The sequence below is a fragment of the Phascolarctos cinereus genome, unplaced genomic scaffold (genome assembly GCF_003287225.1).
Source record: "Phascolarctos cinereus isolate Bilbo 61053 unplaced genomic scaffold, phaCin_HiC Scaffold_1;HRSCAF=81, whole genome shotgun sequence".
In the NCBI taxonomy this organism is placed as follows: domain Eukaryota; kingdom Metazoa; phylum Chordata; class Mammalia; order Diprotodontia; family Phascolarctidae; genus Phascolarctos; species Phascolarctos cinereus.
Window position 1 is genome coordinate 87,124,882 of NW_027555514.1, and position 19,043 is coordinate 87,143,924.

Consider the following 19,043-nt stretch of genomic DNA (forward strand, 5'->3'; position numbering starts at 1 on the left):
GTTAGAATTGTAAACTTGGAAGAAACCTTTAATATCTAGTCTAAGTTTTCTTTTACTAATGGATTCTCCTCTATAACATTCCTTCCAGGGTAGCCATATAAACTCTGCTTGAACAATTTTAGGAATACAAAACTCCCTCCCTCAAAAAGGTAGTCCATTTATCAGTCAATCCCCCTTGCACTTCAATGAATGCCCAAATAGTTTGTAAATATTACTACTTTAATAATTCTTTTCAAAACAGTGGTTTTTTTTTTTTCTTTCTGCAGCTGACACAGTTGCCCATATGAAGATGCTTCTGCATAACTTAGTCTTCCTAGCTATGGCCCAAAGGGAAAAATGGGACTGATCACTAATTGTGTTGCTTTAGTTTTTCATCCTCCGACTCATTCTGTCTTGTACCACGTGCAGTTTCTTGAAAGGTTGGCCCTGTTTTGCAACATTTAGTGTTTGTATTCCCAGCTGACAGGGATGTCTTGCTGGCTGAAAGAGATTGCTGTGTATAATCCAGGCAGAGACAGAGACAGAGTTGGGGGCAGGCAGAACTGCATTTTAATTCCCCGATGCTTCCAGCTCTTGAGAAGTCTGCTAATCAACTAATTCCTTACATCTCATCCTCAAAGCTCCCAAAGAACAATCCAGCTCCTTTTTTTTTTGTCCAAAGTATATCTCATTAATTAGCAGGTTTCATTTTCTAACTAGTTGGACTTCATTTAAAAGATGGGGATAAATAATATCTGCTTTCTAAATTTCTCTTTTAGAACCACAACTACTCTGGGGTGACCTGGGTTTTACCCATAAGCACTGGGATTTGCAAAAATTTAGAATAATGATTTTAAAAGACTGCATAATTTTTAAATTGTGTTAATACTGGCAATATTTTTATTTCTTCAGAAAGAATCCTTTTGATTCTTGTTCTCACTGTTGCAACTGGGTGAGGTCCTCCCCAGACTCATTCTTCTCCTGGGGGTAGGTTCCTTACATGGAATGATATCCCGTGAGGCCAATGTCAAAATCTCTTCTTCCCCATGGTTGCTTAGAGGACTTTTAGTACTGCTTAATCCGGGGCTGCTTCCAATTGTTTGGCCCAGGTCCCAAAACTGCTAGTTGCTCTGTTCCTTTTCATGCTGAACTGTCCTCTAGAAAGCTTTAGCTCCTGTTACATTCTATACATCCCAGGACAGAATCATAACCTAATGAACATTATTTTGATTCAGACCATGGAAATATGTGAAGTAGCCAAGCTGGGCTGTTTATTGTCACTTTAATATCTGGGGTCACAGTTCTATACTAAAGGACCCTTGTTGGAAACATATTACACTAGAGCAGTGATCTAAAGACTGGAGGGATAGCTTTTACTTCTTTGGGAGGCAAACGTACTCTGTCTGCTTCCCCTAAAAAATTGTATGCATTGGTTCAACATAATCCATAATGTGTATATATAGATATAGATAGAGATATATGTACATATCTACACACATAGACATATACATACATAATGTGTTAAACTTGGAGTTAGGAAGACCTGGGTTCAAGTTCTACCTTCAATGATTACTAGCTATGTCACTGTAGTTAAATAACTCCTGGGAGCTTTAGCTTCCTCATTTATAAAATAAATTCAGCAATATATATAGTATCTATCCTCATTGGTTGTGGTGAAGCTCAAATTTAAATGTATGTAAAGTACTTTGCAAGCCTTAAAATGTTAGATATGCTAGCTATTATTATTTTTTTTCCACACTCTAGTCTAACAGGTCATTAGCAAAAGAGAGCAAGACTAGTTTCTTCTGCACTGGATGTAACCTGAAATATTTTGTTATGAATTTTTAAAAAATGTATCTTTCTGACATCAGTCTCCAAAGTGATATTCCTGTGTATGGGTTGCATTTTAATTCTAGATATTTAGCTTGGGAAAGACCTACAGTCAAACCATGTTTGCTTTGCCTGAGTGGGTATCTCTATGTAATTTGACAAAAGCACAGTCTGCTGTATGTCACTTTCACTTACTTTCTCAACTCACAAAAGATACCAGATAGTTTTTTTTTTTTTAGCAATTACTCTTTTCAGATCAAGAAGGCACAGAGGCATTCCCCAAAGCCTGGTAGTGATTGTTTGGCTCTTGCTTCAGTTGGGCTCCTACATTCTTAACGTTGCCTTCGATGACTCCTCAGTGCAGATCACACATAATAGCTGCAAGGTAACTGCAAATACAGCCGCTAGGTGGCGCCATAGTGCATAGAGTGTCCATCTTCCTGAGTTAAAATCTGGCCTCAGACACTTACTAGCTGGGTGACCCTGGGCAAGTCACCCATCTCTGTTTGCCTCAGTTTTCTCATTGGTAAAATCAGAAGAAAATGGTAAACCACTTCAGTATCTTCGCTAAGAAAACCCCAAACAATGTCATGAAGAGTCGGATGACTGAAAAAATGACTCACCACACAAATATACACACATTCACACAACTGCAAATAGTGGCGTTGTTTCCCTTATTTCAGGATTTCTGGTACAACTGGTTTTACTGGTATCGATTCACCTTCATAAGCCTCAGTTTCCTCAAGTGTAGAACATGGGGATAGTAAAAGCACTTAACTATCAGGGTCATTGTGAGGACCAAATGAGATAGAACGTAAAAAGTGCTTTGCAGGCCTTAGAAATGCTATACGGATGCTAGACACTGTTTATCACCATCATTAATATTATTATTATGGAACAGAACAATTCTAGTTCACAGAGCAAGTTGGAGTCACTATCCAGCCAGGATTTTCCCTTACGGTGGTACTGAGAGGAAAAAATGACTGAGACATACTAAAACAAGAATGGAGAAGGGTGTTTAAACAATCTAAGTCAGAGTTTTTCACCAAGATTCAGCCCATACAGAGTGAGATAGGTAACTGGGTTTGTAGTGCTAAGAAGTTTAGACCATGGGTACTAACTGATCTGCCAGGTCATGGCGCAATAGACAATACAATAGGATGAGGAGGAGAGTATAAATATCGGCATAAGGGGAGGAAAATGCTTGTTTGTTTATCCACTGTTGGGAGTCACAGCTTTTTAAGATTGCCATCACCACATAGAATAGATTGGCTTCTGATCCCCTTGATGACCTCTTGGCAGAAAGACAATCTGCTCAAAGACAAGCTGGAGAGAGGGTTTGGGGAGTATTTATTTCCTGGTACTTTTCAAATAAGTTTAGCCATTTCTGTGGATGTCCTTGAATTTTGCCTCTGAAAGTGGTCTTTGGAAGAACTCCATTCCCAGAATTTCCTGTTTTTAGACAGTACAGAGATTTTCTCCACTCAGAAGGACCACTGACTAGCAACTGATAGGATCGTAGATGCTAAATATAGTTTTGTTAAACACTGAAATTAAATTTATTTGAATTCCTTATTGACTGACTCATATGAGTTAAAAATTATGATAGGTACTAGATAATAGCAATAAGACACTAGTTCACAACTTTGAAAAGCTGATAGCTTCAATGGGGTGATATGGTTTATACATTCTGATTAAATATTAGGTGCTAAGTTGTACAGTACCAACAGAAGGTAAAGAAGGGGAGAAAACAGTGAGCTGGAGAAGTCAGAAAAGACTTTATAAAGAGGATGAGACTTCAGCTAGACCTTTAAGGATGAGTGGGATTTAGAAATAATCGAAATCAAATATCTGGATTATAATATCCTGGCTATTAAGATGGCTATCTGGGCACTGTTAAGGGCCCAATCTCTCTGGCATGAAAGAATGAAAAAGCTGAACTGATCTCAATGTAAGCAACACCTAAGAGAGTTCAGTTAGATTATCTTCTGATCCCCTTTTGACAACCTCTCGGTGAAAAGACAAAATGTTCAAAAATCTTGGGGGGATTTTTGGGGGTGTTTGTTTCCAAAGTCAGAGTCCTTTCAAATGTATTTAGTTATTCCTGTTCTTGCTGTTCAGTCCTTTACATTGTATTTGGCTCTTTGTGACTCCATTTGGGGTTTTCTTGGCAAAGATATTGGACTGCATCTGCCCATTTTGCCATTTCCTTCTCCAGTTCATTTTATAGATGAGGAAACTGGGACAAACAGGGTTAAATGACATGCCCAGGGCCACACAGATAGTAAGTATCTGAGGCCAAATTTTAACTCAGGAAAATGAATTGTTCTGACTCAGACTCCATCCACTGCTGCACTAGGTATTCCTGTGGATGTCCTTAAAGCTCACCCCTGAAAGTAGTTTGTAGGACCACAGACTACTGTAAAAGATTATGGACTTGATATCTTGGCCTCTGACTTTACTGTTGGCTTATAATCTGTTTGCAGTAATAACACCAAGATAAGCACTTGAAAGCTTATAAAACACTTTGCTCAAAAGTATCCGATGATGTAGATAGTAAAAATATCAGGATCACAGATCATAGATTTAGAGAAAGAAAGAAATTTGGAGGTCACTTAGTCTAATCCTCTCATTCTGCAAATGAGAAACAGGTTGAGAAGGGTTAAGTAATGAGCTAAAGGCCACACTGCTAGTAAATATTTGAGGTGGGACTCAAAGCTGGGTTTCCTGACTCTAAGACAGTCCTGCTTTCTGTAAGGATAACTAACCAGCACCATGGATAGAGCTTGAGAAGTCAGTGAAAACATTCTATGAGCAGCAACTGAATGTCAGATGCCAGGGGTCATAAACCCTAAGTAAACTCAGAGGTGAGATCTGACATACCTATGACAACTGCAAGTGAAAGGTACTGCTATCCCCAACTGAATATATTCATGAGCCACTGGAGCCTTGCCTGGCCTACCCACTGGCTTAAGGAGTGACCTGCCTGGACTGCACGTTGCAGTTACCCCAACTGCCACAGCTATGGCCATCCGGCAAATTTATCCCCTGTCTATTTCCTCCCCTCTCCCTTTATCACTGCTGCCTGGCAAATTGGCAATACTTATTCTCTACTGTTTATTTTCTGTATATATTTTATAATCGGTTTTATCTACATATAAAGATAAGCTGATTTTTATTGCATTCTGAGTATGGGCTACAAAGGAGTGGACCATGCAATGGAGAAGGGAAAAGGGTACCCATTGACCAATAGTCTTAGATTTAACTATGAGTCTATATTGAAGCTCTATCTTTCTCTGGAGACAAAAAGGGGCTTTGAATATAAGCTTCTTGAGGGAAGGGATTGTCTTGGCTTTTGTATTATTCCTAGCACCTAGCCTGGTATTTAATAGATGTTTTAGCACTCACTTATTTGCAGGAGAAGGGCCAATGGAAATGCTTTTGCAGAAACCCCCAGGATGCCTGCCTTACTCTATTATGTTAATACACATGGTATGTAAACTCTATACCACTCTTGGCCTCTGTCAACTTGACACTTTCTTTATAGGCTAATGATGATTTCAAAAAAAGTATTTCTCAAAGTTAAACACCTGGGGTTTGTAACAACTGACATTTACAAGCCACTTACAATGATTTTAGTGATTTTTCAAAGGTTAATTTCTCTGAGGGGAAGGAACAAAGGGAATGCTTGTGGGGGGAGGAGAGGGTGGTGCCAGCTTGTACAGCTCAGGCTCTATTCACACCTGTGGCTACACAGGTGTAGGGACAGGCACCAGACCTGTGACCTCATTAGTACTGGGAGGAAATTCCCTTACCAATGAAGGCTGATGCCTTTTCTGCAAGGACTCTTGCCCAATGAGAGCAAAATGAGAGGTGATCCTCAAACCCAAGTCTTATCCTAGCTTTGAGTGGAACTCTCAATCCATCATTCCATGCTGCCCGTCATGACTACATAACCACGTTAAATGTCAAGGACACTTATTGAAACAGAAGTTTGTTTTAGAAATTAGAGCTATCATAATGAACCAATGTCTAGTGCCCAAACCTGCAATCTTGACTGAGGCTAACCTTTCATTGTCTTTGAAGGTAATCAGACTTAAGCAATTGCTAAATGAGATTTTTCACTTAACTGAAGCAGACAGCTTAGATTTTCTGGATGAACTTCCACATTAATGTAGCAAATCTGCTAGACTAGGACCCCAAGAGCTTTAGGGAGTTGAAAAAACTCTGAAACCTTAAGATCTCAGGTGGAGGGTAGGGAAGGGAAAAAGATCAAGGTAAATAACCACATAACTGTCTCACTTTCCAATGAAAATGAACATCCATAAGATAAACTTATCTTAGCTGATGGAAGACAGTCTCCCTAATCCTTGGCTAGAGGAGGAGACATATGACCAAACCTCAGTCTGGGTCCTTTAATGACTCTTGCATTTATGTGTTGATGCAATCAGTCAGTCAACAAACATTTAAGTCCTTACTATGTACCCCGCACTGTGCTCAGTGCTAAAGATACAAGGAAGGCAAAAATAAGGTCCCTGCCTTTGAGGCATTTACATTCAAATACAGAGAATAAATAGTAATAATCAAAAAGGAGAAGGCATTAGTAGCTGGGGCCTCCTATAGAAGATGGGATTGGAGCTAAGTCTTGGAGGACGCCAGGGAAACTAAGTGGCAGATGTGAGGGAGCTAACATACACTTCCTCTATTCGCAAGTGCTGGTGTTGTGGGAAGCATCTCCAGGATATCTTGGGCAAGCAACTTTACTTCACCAGGCCTCTATTTTGCAGAATGAGGGGCTGGACTAGAGAATCTCAAATGGCCTGTTCAGCTCTAAGTCTGTGATCCTTGCAAGCAATGAGCAATGAGTATGGGAATAGACTCAGTTCCAAGTTAAGCCTAAGGAGGCAGTGTGGTACAGTGGGCAAAACAGGCAAAAATTGGCTCTGGAGTCTGAAAGCCTGGGTTCACATCCCACTTCTGACATTACCTGGGCAAGTTACATGGGTTGCAATTTCTTCAACTGTAAAATGTGGGGGTTGGCAGAGATGATCTCTGAAATCCATGGGAAAGTTAGGTGGCAAAGGGGATAGAGTGCTGGACCTGGAGTCAGGAAGATCTGAGTTCAGATTCAGCCTCAGACACTTACTATAACCTTGGGCAAGTCACTTAACCTCTGTGCATCAGTTTCCTCAGCTATAATATGGGGATAATAATAACACCTACCTCCTGGGGTTGCTGTATGGGATCAAATGAGATAATATTTGTAAAGCATTTAACACAGTGCCTGGCACATAGTAGGTATCATATAAATGCTTGTATTATTATTATTACTATTGTTACTACTATTATTATTCCTTTTCAGCTCTACAGTAATGATTCTAAACTAACCACTGATCACTGAGTATCTACTGTATGTCCAGCCTTTGATGAGCTTTTATTATAATTACTAGAAACTGCTATTTGATAGATGAATTTTCACAACCCAGGCTACAGCAAAACTCGAACAATACTGAGCAGATGCTGGGCCTCAGTGTTCATTCTGTTCAGTCTGTGATGTATATGATCAAGCCACGACATTGCTGTGCCTCCATACCTGACCTACTTCTTTTCTGGAATTCTACATATAGAAGCAACTAGGGTAATGACACCAGAACTTTGCTCTAAGGAAGAAAATTCCAGGGGGCCAATAGTGCTTTTCAGTAGCATATTTCCTATTCTGCTTTGCTCTACCCCCAGCCTCTTGCCAGGGGTGTTTGCAGATCCATTTTGGATCTTAGAAACCTTATGGTATATACCAGGTAAGCGTTCTCCCTGATGGCCACATTACAAACGATCACTCCATCTTAGTTGCTGCCTCTACTCCCCCTTTCCTGGCCCAAGTGAAAAAAAAATGCTAATTCCAGTTCTGTATATATGGGTACATGTAGCTGGGACAAGGCATAGAAGTGGCAGAAAAGACCCCATTCTGAATGAGTATGGATAGAACTCTTCTTGTGAACCCTTCTAAATGAGCCTTAGAAACAAAGTCATTCACCACAACATCTGAGATCTTAGCTTAGATCGAACCTTTTCACATGAACCAAAGCCACTACTAGAGATAACTTCCAATTACTGATATCTTTGAGGAAAATATTAACTCCCAATAAATACAATTGTCATTGTTTTAACAAAAGATATTCCTCTATTATAGATATGCTTTGCATTAAAGAAATTCTGATGTTCAAAAAACCCTAACCCTAACTTCCCAAAGAGATCAATCATGGAATCAGGTCATGCAATAGCGGAGAAACTTTTCGAAGAATGTTCCTGAGAAGCTTCTGCTGACAAATATGAAATAGAATGATTAGAACATTGGGGTGAAAACATAGTACTGGTATGTGCTGTGGGGAGAATATAAGGAAGCGAACCTCATCCTTGGATCATCTGGTGGTGTCATTTCCAGGTCATGGGTAGGCCCATTTAAACCGATGACGTGTAAGGAAATGCTTGGATTTTCACATCCAGCCTAGGATACAAAAGGGAACAGGGATATTATCAGTAATAATTGAGACATCATGGTTTTTGCCTTGTAAAGGGTCTTCAAATTTATTTTATGGGGTTATGCAAACTGATGAACACCCTCAAGACATGCTCCAGGAAATTTAATTCTCATTAGAAAATGACTGAGATATTCTATGTTGGGACATTTAACATTCACCTAGAGGCTGAGATAGGAAATATAGGGGATTGGAATGATTTTCTTCCTTCCCAATTTCCCTTCTTTCTCCCCTTCTCTCTACAGCATTTCCCCCATGTTTATCGTCCACATCCCTTATCATCTCCCAGAGAAAGAAAAAAGAAATCAGAAGAAAGGAAAGAGAAAAGGAGCAGCAAGATGACAGAACAAAGGGGAAATTATCCAAGAGCAGTTCTCACTGCCCACAAGTGGGATGAAATTAAGGCCTTCCAAAAAAGATCAAGTACATTGTTCTGCTTTGAACTCCTCTTCTACTCCAACCACTGCCAGTTTGGTGGCAACGTGTACCCACCAAACATATTACAGGCCCAAAATACAACTGTTTTGGCCAGGAAAGAAAGAATAGAGGACACAGAAGAGAGAACATATGTGGGTGGTCCAGAGGGTGAGCTTACCAACCTACTGGCAGTGTATGGCTTCAGTGATATGCAAAAAATATATTACCGATTCCTAAAATGCTTGGGTTCAGTAAAGAAATAAGTCAAATGCATTTTTCAATAGGTTGAGGACTCTTATTTTGAGGGTCAATTCTAGGACAAGGGACTACAATGTACTTGCTGGCTGGAATATGACCTTCTATATAAACCACAAGTCACCAGCTCTTCAGAATGCTAGGGTTTAGCATATTTCATGCTCAAAGGAACTTGTCCCTGGGTTTATCAGACACTGAATGGGTGAAATGAGGGATCCCTACTTTTCTGGGTTTTTTTTTTTCCCCCAGAGCGTGAGGAATGATTTGTCATACATTCAGGGAGATACTAGATAGGGAGATATTCATGCTGTATTTCTCACACTACAGAGCTCAAAGATTGGTTGAAGGAACTGGGGATGTTTAGTGTGGAGAATAGAATGCTTTTCAAATATTTGAAGGGCCATCAGGTAGGAGAAGGCTTATATTTCTCCTGCTCAGTTCCAGAGGGCTATTCAAGAAAGAATGATTAGAAGAGGCAGAGAGGAAAATATAAATTTGATTTAGGGAAGCCCTTCTTAACAGAACTCTCCAGAAGTGACATGGACTGTCCCCAGGAGATAGTGAGATCCTTTTCCCAGAGGTCTGTAAGCCAGGTCTGGATGCCTGCTTTTGTGGCATGTTGTAGGACATTTCTACTCAAGTAAGGAATGGGCTCACAAGGTCTCTGAGCTTCTATAAAATGGTGACATCCCAGTACATTTCTCCTTTTACTTCCCCCCACTAAGCTCTGTTACTGGCTGTAGAATCAATTGTATCTACCTCTGGATGGTAGCCACTATAGCCATCAGTTGTACACATAAGTATTCTCCCTTTAGTTTCATACAAGTGAACTACCATTGTATGTGACTAATGGAAAGAACACTGAGCTAAGAATCAGGAATCCTGAGTTCTGGTTTGAACCCTGCTATTGATTTGCTGTACAACTTGGAATAAGTAACTTAAACTTTCTGTGTCTAAATTTCCTCATCTGTATGAGGAGACTAGCTAGATGATCACTAAGGTCCCTTTAAGCGCTAAATCCTATAAATATTCTGTGATTCATGACTGAAGGAGGGAAGAAGAATGAGGGTGGGAGGCAGATGTAGTCACCAACTCAGAGGAAAAACAAGGTTTTTTTTTTACTCTGTTCTGAAGTTTAGTTAAATGACTAACCCCAGTTTAGACAAACACAAAAGGTAAATTTACCAACCATCAAATTTAACTAAACAAAGATGGCAATTTAATGAGAAATAATTAATCTTTTCTCTGTTTACTGTAATGTTCATAAGCATCTCTGATTAGCACATCTCCACATCTGAGTCAGCTGAGAGGAGAAAGACCTATGAATAACGCAAACAATCAGTTCAGCAAAAGGAAAAGCCAAGAGCTATTTCTCTTACCTTGGGATAATGATAAGGCTTAACAGTGGGGTAGACAGCACCAGTGTAGGTAGGCAGGTCCATGATGGGCACTCGGGAATCATTGATTGTGGCATAGGCTAACCTAGTCCCATCCGGAGACCACCAGTGCGCAATGTGAGTCTTTAAAATCTCCTCTGGGGAAAAGGAGAGAAAGTAGAGAAAGATGAATAAGAAACAGAGGGAGTAGAAATCAGTTAAAAGCCATTACAAATGGTACGACATCCAAGAAAAAGCACTACCTTCACTTCTAGGTGGCACAGTGGATAGAGCGCCGTGCTTTGTAATGTTAACTCTTATTATATCCTCACAGTGTCTTCTATGGTTTCATCCATTTCATGGGTACCCAATAAGTCTGTGATGATAGTAATCACAGCTTAGAAAAACATTGTCCAATTCATACATTTGTTAAATATCTACTACACACTGAGCATCATGTCAGGTGCTGAGGAGACAAAGGTATAGAGATATACTGCTCTCAAGGGGCTTATATACTTCCAGAACATATCAAACCCCTATCTCTAATAGATTCTTCAAAAATTCAGCTATGACGACTCACTTGAATAGTTGATTTTTGGAGGGTGACGTGCCTAAGATCAAGCAATATGCAGCTATGTCTGGATCTGGGTTCAGGACCTCTGATGCCGAAACATACTCTTTTCACTATACACATTCAACCTCATGTCCTCGAGCACTTCTTAAACTGTGGGTCATGACCCCATACGGGGTTGCGAAAAATTTGGCGATAGTTAAAGGTTTCTGAATGCGTGATGGCCAAAAATTAATTAAAAATCATATGCATAATGAATCTGAGGTGTTTCTGGCAGCACTTGCCTGTGTTGCATCCCCCAACTTCACTGCAGCCTTGGTTCTGAACACAAAGCACGCGCACTTTGCACTGTGCATGTCTTCAGGCCATGCAATGCCAACAAATGCTGCTGAAACATGAAAAGGGTCACAAGTGGAAAAAATTTAAGAAGTCCTATCCTATACAGCCTATAGTTCTCATTGGACACAGGCAGAATGTGAAATTCTGAGACTCGGTGAGATCCTACTTCCTCAAAGGTAAATTTCATTCTGATCACTATGCTAAAGCAGGAAAAGAAATCTTAGAAAAATTCACAAAGGTTGAAACAAAAAAAAATTATGGACTCATCCTCAGTTATCTGATTTTGGATTGGGAGTTTTATTAGCAGAGGCAAATAGTAGTCAATCAATTGGTAAATCAAAACATCTATTGAGTTATTGCAGAAGCACTATTGAAGGAACACCTGGGCTATGTTCTGCTATGTCCTTATGAAGTTTATAAGCTAGTTGGGGAGACTGAATCTCTAGCTTAGATTGAAGAGGAAGACATGGCTACATGTAGGCCTTAAAGTAAGGGGCACATAATCTATGGCATATTGCATACATGGGGAGCTAGATGGCATGATGGGTAGAGAGCTAGATTTGGTATCAGGTCCAAATCCTATCTCATATAACATACTAGCTACACAATGCTCTCAACCTGAGATTCCACATCTGTAAAATGGGGATAATAATAACACTCACATTGCAGCTGGATGGTTATGAGGATCAAATGAGATAGCACACACAAAGTACTTTGCAAACTTCAGAAGAATATAAATGCCACTTATTATTAATAGTAATAAAGAGCATCTACCATACATTTCTGACCATTGCAAGATTAGAATCTTTCATAGTGGTCAAGCTACTTTCCAAACAGATTTTAATAGAGTTGATCACAAGTGAAAGGTCTACAGACTATAGGAGGAAGAGAGAAAAATGGAGAAAAAATACAAATAAGGAAAAACTATCTGCAATTTGCCCATGTCTTTAGATGACTGGGAAGGTGACTTTCAAGTTCAGGTTTGGAAATGAGGTGCACCGAAAATGACTTTGTAGAGTTATCTAACCTATTATCCTGGAATGGTGAATATAGAGATTTTAGCAGATGGTAACCTGGGAAAAAAAAAGGCACCATTTGCGATGCAATGAAATTTGTTGATGATTCTGCTCCAGCAGGATGGTACTGCAGGGCTGAAATGAAACGTAACTGAAAGCCTACTTGAATGATAGCTAGAAGTGAGCAGAATTGAAGGGAAGAAGGTGAAGAGGGAAAAAATGGGAGGAACAGAGAGAAACATGCGAAAAAAAATTCCATATCAACATCCAACAATAATGAGTCTTGAAGTAGTTTTCAGAGGATATTAATTCACACCCAACTCATGAAAATCCAGAATAGAAGTTTGAAATGATTGACTGTAACAAAGAAGTTCTTGAATAAACCTGATTCTCAACTAATCAAATGAGCCTGGCTAGCTGTGTGACCCTGGGCAAGTCACTTAACCTTGTGTGCCTCAATTTCCTCATCTGTAAAATGAGCTGGAAAAGGATATGCAAACCACTCTAGTATCTTTGTCAAGAAAACCTCAAATGGGATCATGAAGAATTGGACAGGACTGGAAACAATTAAACAAAAACAATACCTTTTTTGTGAGTTCAGAACCATCTACTCAAGCATGGAGGGGAGACAAGACAGCTCTCAAGTCTACAGAGGGTCGAACTATATTTTTAGGCCAGGCTGTCAAAGCCATATGGGGCATGTTGCATAAAGGCAGATTCTTCTAATAACCCCCTCAACTCTCAATTAAGATTCCACCAGTAGTATCAAAATCAAATAGAAACAGGGCCACTAAACCATATGGAAGGATCCCTGTGGGCCACATATTGACATTATCTATGTTTTATTATATTTTGTTAAATATTTCTCAATTACATTTTAATTTGGTTCCAGATGCATTTGGGAGTGTCATGGGCTGCAATCATCCGGGAGGTGGGGGTTTGATACCTCTGCTCTACACTGTTCACCTTCTGAGGTTTCATTTTGCAGGGATTCTCAGTTTTGTATGTGTGTCATGGGTCACTTTGGAAGTCTGGTGAAACCTATAGATCCCTTTTCAGAATAACGTTTTTAAAAGCACAAAATTAAATAATATAGGATTATAAAGGAAAACAATTATGTTTAAATAGGGGTAATAGAAAAAAACCCAAAACAAAAAAAACCCATGGATTCCAGGTTAAGAACCTTAGTTAGAAGATAATAACTAAAATTTATAAGATGCTTTAAAGTTTGCAAAAATATTTATGTATGTTATCTCTTTTAACCATACCACAATCTGTGAGGTAGGTTACCTAAAAATATCATATATTCAGTTGTTTTCAGTTGTGTCTGGCTCTCCATGACCCCATTTGGGGTTTTCTTGGCAGAGATACTGGAGTGGTTTGCCATTTCCTTCTCCAGCTCATTTTACAGATGAGGAAATTGAAGCAAATAGGGTTAAGTCTCTTGCCCAGGGTCATACAGCCAGTAAGTGTCTGAGACTGGATCTAAACTCAGGAAGATGAGTCTTCTTGAGGCTGGGCCCAGCACTTTATCCCCTGCACCACCTAGTTGCTGAAAAAAGTATTATTACTCCAGTTTCATAGATGGGAAAATTGAACTGAGAAAGATGAGATATGTTCATGATCCATGAACATCAGGGGCAGAGTTTGATTTCAGATCTTCCTTATTCCAGGTCTAGCATACCAATATCTATATCACAATGCAAAGCAAACTTGGAGGAGATCCTAGAGGCTGGAAGCTGAGAAGTGTTGAGCAGGACTGGAAATCACAAACCCAGTAGACTACTGGGCATTTGTCTGGATAGCCTCGGAGTTCCTTCAAACCCGCTTTTTCTTGAGACAACCCAAGAAAAAGAGATAAGCAGGTGCATATTAGTACATTACAGACCTAGAATCTTCTTATTCTCCCAGGTTCAGGGTTTTTATTTGGTAGGTTTAAGAGAAATGAGTTGGGACACTTTCAAGCACTTTGGACACCAAGAGCTTGGGATGCTCAAGCATCTTTTATCAACAGCAAGAAAAGATTAAGCTGTTACTGTATAATTCTAATACCATCCAGGAATTAGTTTTGGATTAAGTTCAAGGCTTCCATATATGAGAGAACAGACATAGGAAAAATAGTCACTTCTGTTTATATTATGTAAGATGGATTCCAGGGGCAGCTGGGTGTTACAGTGGATAGAATGCCAGGCCTGGAGTCAGGAAGACCTGAGCTCAAATCCAGCCTCAGATAGTTACTAGATGTGTGACTCTGAGCAAGTCACTTCACTCTGCTTGCCTCAGTTTCCTCATCTGTAAAATGAGGTAGAAATGGCAAACCACTCCAGTACCTTTGCCGAGAAAACTCTAAATGGGGTCACAAAGAGTCAGACAGCACTGAAAAATGGCTGAACTTCCTGGCTCCAGGCCCAGCTTATTCCCAAGAACTCCCTTTTTCTGCTGACCTTCTCTGCCTCTATTCAGATCAGTAATCACATTAATCAATCAACAAACAAGGACATACAAGCACCTTCTTTTTGCTGAGCCCTCCAAGACAAAGCATCAACAGTTGCAGCTCTCAAATGAGCCTGCTCCTACTCTTGACTGACAGTGTTCTGCACTGGTGGTGTAAATCCAACTTCCTGGGTTCCTGATGATGTCACTGTTTTCAGTTTGCTCCAGAACATGCTGATCTCCACGTTTCTGAAGCCAGGATGGTGGCCTAAGTCCAGCTCCTGAGACCTCCCACTGATTAATCTGTGGTATCATCACCTTGACCCTGGGCCTATATCTTGATGCTGATTAAGTCTGCCATAGCAAACTTGAAGAGAAGGCTTGAATCTTTGCCTTGATGGGCAGTTCTGCAGGATTACAGATGACAATTCACCTATTACTTTGAAGGTATATTTTATTTGAACTGAAGTCAAAGATCTAACAGTTCACCGAGGAGACCGTCTCAGTCATAGCAATGAAGAATAAATAATTGACATTCCTAGATCCTAGACTCTCAAGCCAAGCAAAAGCTGGGCTAGCTTGAATTATTTTCCTACGTGATGGTTCTTTAACACACTGTTCGTTCAGCAGTGGTTGGGTTTTTTCCTCCTTTTTCTTATATTAGCAGCTCATTAAAGAGATAATTAAGTGTAAGAAACTAAGGGGGGGAAAAGGGACCAAGCAAACGCATTCTTGACATTTTAGCATTAATTACAGATGTCTTTATTCTGCAAACATTTTCTCCAGAATCTCCAGCTTAATGAGGCAGTTTGCTTGAATGTGGCATGCCACATGGAGTCTTAGAGCAGAGTTTCGTAGGGAGAAAATCTATTTCTTTAGACAAATTTAATTGCCGAACTCTCACCTTGGAACATAAAAGAACATTTTGCCACTCTTGGAAAAGTAATTAACTTGGGAAAACCTGAGGACGTTTCTTTCCTATCAGTACAGCCATCTTGGAGTTGAAGAGGAATGTTATATTTAGGGCTATTTGCTACTTAACACTGTCATATTTCCTTTTAAAGAGACAGAAAGGTATATCAGCATAGTGCTAGCCCACGGAAGAGGTTGGGCAGGCTTTTCTTGTGTTTTATCACAGTATTTTAAAGGAGCAAATTTCACATGTTTGGCTGCTTATGAAATCTGGCTGCCACATAGATGACAGCACTCCAAGGGTCAATCTGGCCAACTGTGTAAAACACATGAAGCTACACATGCAGAGGCAGAATGGTACAGTAGAAAGAACACAAGAACCTAGTTACAGAACCCAAGTGCAAGACCCACATCTGCCACTAACTGCCTTTGTGGGCTTGGGCAAGATCCTTGAGCCTTGGCTTTCTTCATCTGTAAAATGGGGTTGGAGCGGGGTTTAGTTAGATCAGATGACCTCTAAGGTACCTTCCAGCTCTAGAAGTCAAATGAAAGGAAACTTGGAATCCTTTCCCATTTTTCTAACTTGGAAAAAATGTAACTAAAGATTTCCCTTCCTTCCTTCCTTGACCTTTTCTAAGACAGCCTTTCCCAACCCCTCATAATTCTACTGCCTTCCCTCTGATAACTATTTCCTATTTTTCTAGTAGTTAACTTGTTCGCACATATTTGTTTGCTGGTTACCTTCCCCAACAGATTCCCCCATTAGCTCCTTGAGGGTAGGGACAATTTTTTTGCTTGATTTTGCATCCCACTGCTTAGCACAGTGCCTGGCACATAGTAGGCACTTAATAAATGTTTAATGATTACGGAGTATTGACTTTAAAGGCCTTTATAACCCAGTCCCTTCCTATTTCCTTCTACATACTCTGTGGTCCAGTGGCACTGGCCTCCTTGCTGTTCCTCATACCAAACACTCCATCCCCTAACTCCAAGCATTTTTGCTACTGACCCCCATGCCTGGAGTTCTCTTCCTCTGTCTCCATCTCCTGGCTTTCCCTATTTTCTTTAAGTCTCAGCTAAAATGCCACCTTTCATAAGAAGCTGAATGCTAGTGCTCATCTCCAATTTATCCTGTGTATATCTTGTTTGTCCACAGCTATCCGCATGTCTCCCCCATTATACTGTGAACTTCTTGAGAACATGGATTGTTTTTCACTATTTTTTTGCATCCTAAGCATACAGCACCATGACTGGCATTTTCATAGTAAATACTTGTTGACTGACTAAATGGTTAATTAACTAAAGGTCAGAGAGTGTGGGAAAAGGAAAAGTTATGACCTTTTTTAAAAAACTTAGTTTCTGTACATGCTGGTGAAGTTGGAGAGTTTAAGGGATTTGCCCAAAAGTCTCATGACTGGGCAGGAGCACAGTATGGAATAGGTCACCTAGGTCAAGAAGGGGTCCCAATGTGGTGGGCTTCCTACTACATCAAAGCACTATATACAATGGGTACTCCTTTCAAATGGCTGACATCCCAAGGAAATAGTAGTTGTTCTAAAAGGTATTTCCTAATGATTTTCTTTTACAGTACTTACCAGTCAAACCTAACCTTTTGGCCTGAACTGCCTATATAATTGATGGTAGCTCTCCTGTTACTTGGGCTGTGGTGACCTAATTCCAATATAGCTTTTACCTGAGGATTTTATTACTGAGCATACTCACCTCAGTCATTATTTGAGGTGTCAGAGATAAAAGGAAGCTTTTCCCTCCACTTCATAAAAAGCCATTATTAGAGTATAACCTAAAAGGCCATGTCTCATATTGGACCAGAAACCTTAGTTTGTCAGTAGGAGGTATTAATGATATAGCTAATAAAATAAAAGAATTCAGAAAATAGAAAGTCTTTATAGAGGAAAAGACAAAGTCTTTTGAGACAGAAAAAACCAAACAGGGATTATCACTGATACATCATATAAAGACAATCACTTATAACAAGAGCCTGTAGATTATTTCAGTGTGGGCTAGCTGAGTCACCTAGACACAACACCATTTTCCTTCTCTGAAACAGTGACAGAATCACTCAATGGTGGAAGAATTTGGATTCTAGAGAGCCTGAACACTTGGATGTATGATTAGGCTCAAACACTTACAAAATAGGGGAGCCCGGTAAGTCACGTAAATTCTCTCTATGCTACTTTCCTTGCCTTTGAAATGGGGATAATAAAGCCTGCTTTAACTATTCTACATGATTGTTATGAGGAAAATGCTTTCTAAACATTTCATCATTACACAGTTATTATTATTTTCCAATATGAAAACACATATAGCAGATATGTCTCAAATAACAGTCCTCAAACTCCTAATGCTCATTAATCAGGACCCCAAAGAGCTTTTGTTTATGTGGGCTACATCCATCTATATTTATCATATTAAAAATAAAATTCATATTTTAAAAATATTAATTTATCTAAAATAAATATACAAGCTATTACATGCTAATAAATATACCAGATTTTTTTCTAGTGGAAAAACAACTATTTTCCAAAACAAAGCATTTACTGAGAAGAGTGGCATTGTTCTACATATTTATGCAGATCTCTTCAGCGTCTGCTTAACAGAAGACAGCTAGAGTCTTATATTTGCTTCTACATTCAATCTCTTGAGATATGTTGCTTTGGTTGAAGTATATGAAAAAAATCTGGATTCACACAGATATGCAGTTGGAAAAGGTAGGAGTATTTTAATAGGTAATAGCTTAGGATTGTTACAAACAGAGCTTTGACCTCATTGCCTGCATGAAAAGGTTTCAGAGATTCGCAAGGCTCTGTGGACCACGCTTTCCACTGGTCAGGAATATTTCATCTAAATGGCAGTTTTTCTCTCTAGTAATTATGTCATAGGGACAGCTAGGTGGCCCAGTGGATAGAATGCCAGGTTTGGAGTCAAGAAGACCTCCTGAGTTTAAATCCAGCCTTAGAAACTTACTAGCTGTGTAACCCTGGGCAAGTTACTTAACTCCATTTGCCTCAGTTTGCTCATCTGTAAAATGAAGTGGAGAAGAAAATGGCAAACCACTCCAGTACCTTTACCAAGAAAACCCCATATGGGGTCACAAAAAGTTGGATATGACTGAAATGACTGAAAAACAACAATATGCTATAACCCAAAGACCAGATATCTGGGCATGATGACAAGGACAAGAGAGAGGCAGAGAAGACCTTTGATTTCATCAGTACAGGGAAATTTCTTTGACCAAGACAAATCAGCATCCTCTCTGTAACTGATAATCTTTACAGAGCAGTATATATTATTGAGGGATCAAATGACTTGCCCAAGGTCACTCAGTCTCTATGTATCATAGATGTGACTTTAATCCAGG

General features: G+C 39.6%; 1 protein-coding gene across 1 annotated transcript in view; it reads right to left on the reverse strand.

Moving 5' to 3' along the window:
• The window catches only part of DPP6 (dipeptidyl peptidase like 6), a 975,800-nt gene that overhangs the window by 174,841 nt on the left and 781,916 nt on the right, over positions 1-19,043 (reverse strand). The window contains 2 exon segments of the mRNA XM_021009613.2: positions 8,217-8,314; positions 10,397-10,551. Of these exon segments, the coding sequence (XP_020865272.1) occupies positions 8,217-8,314; positions 10,397-10,551 (253 nt within the window).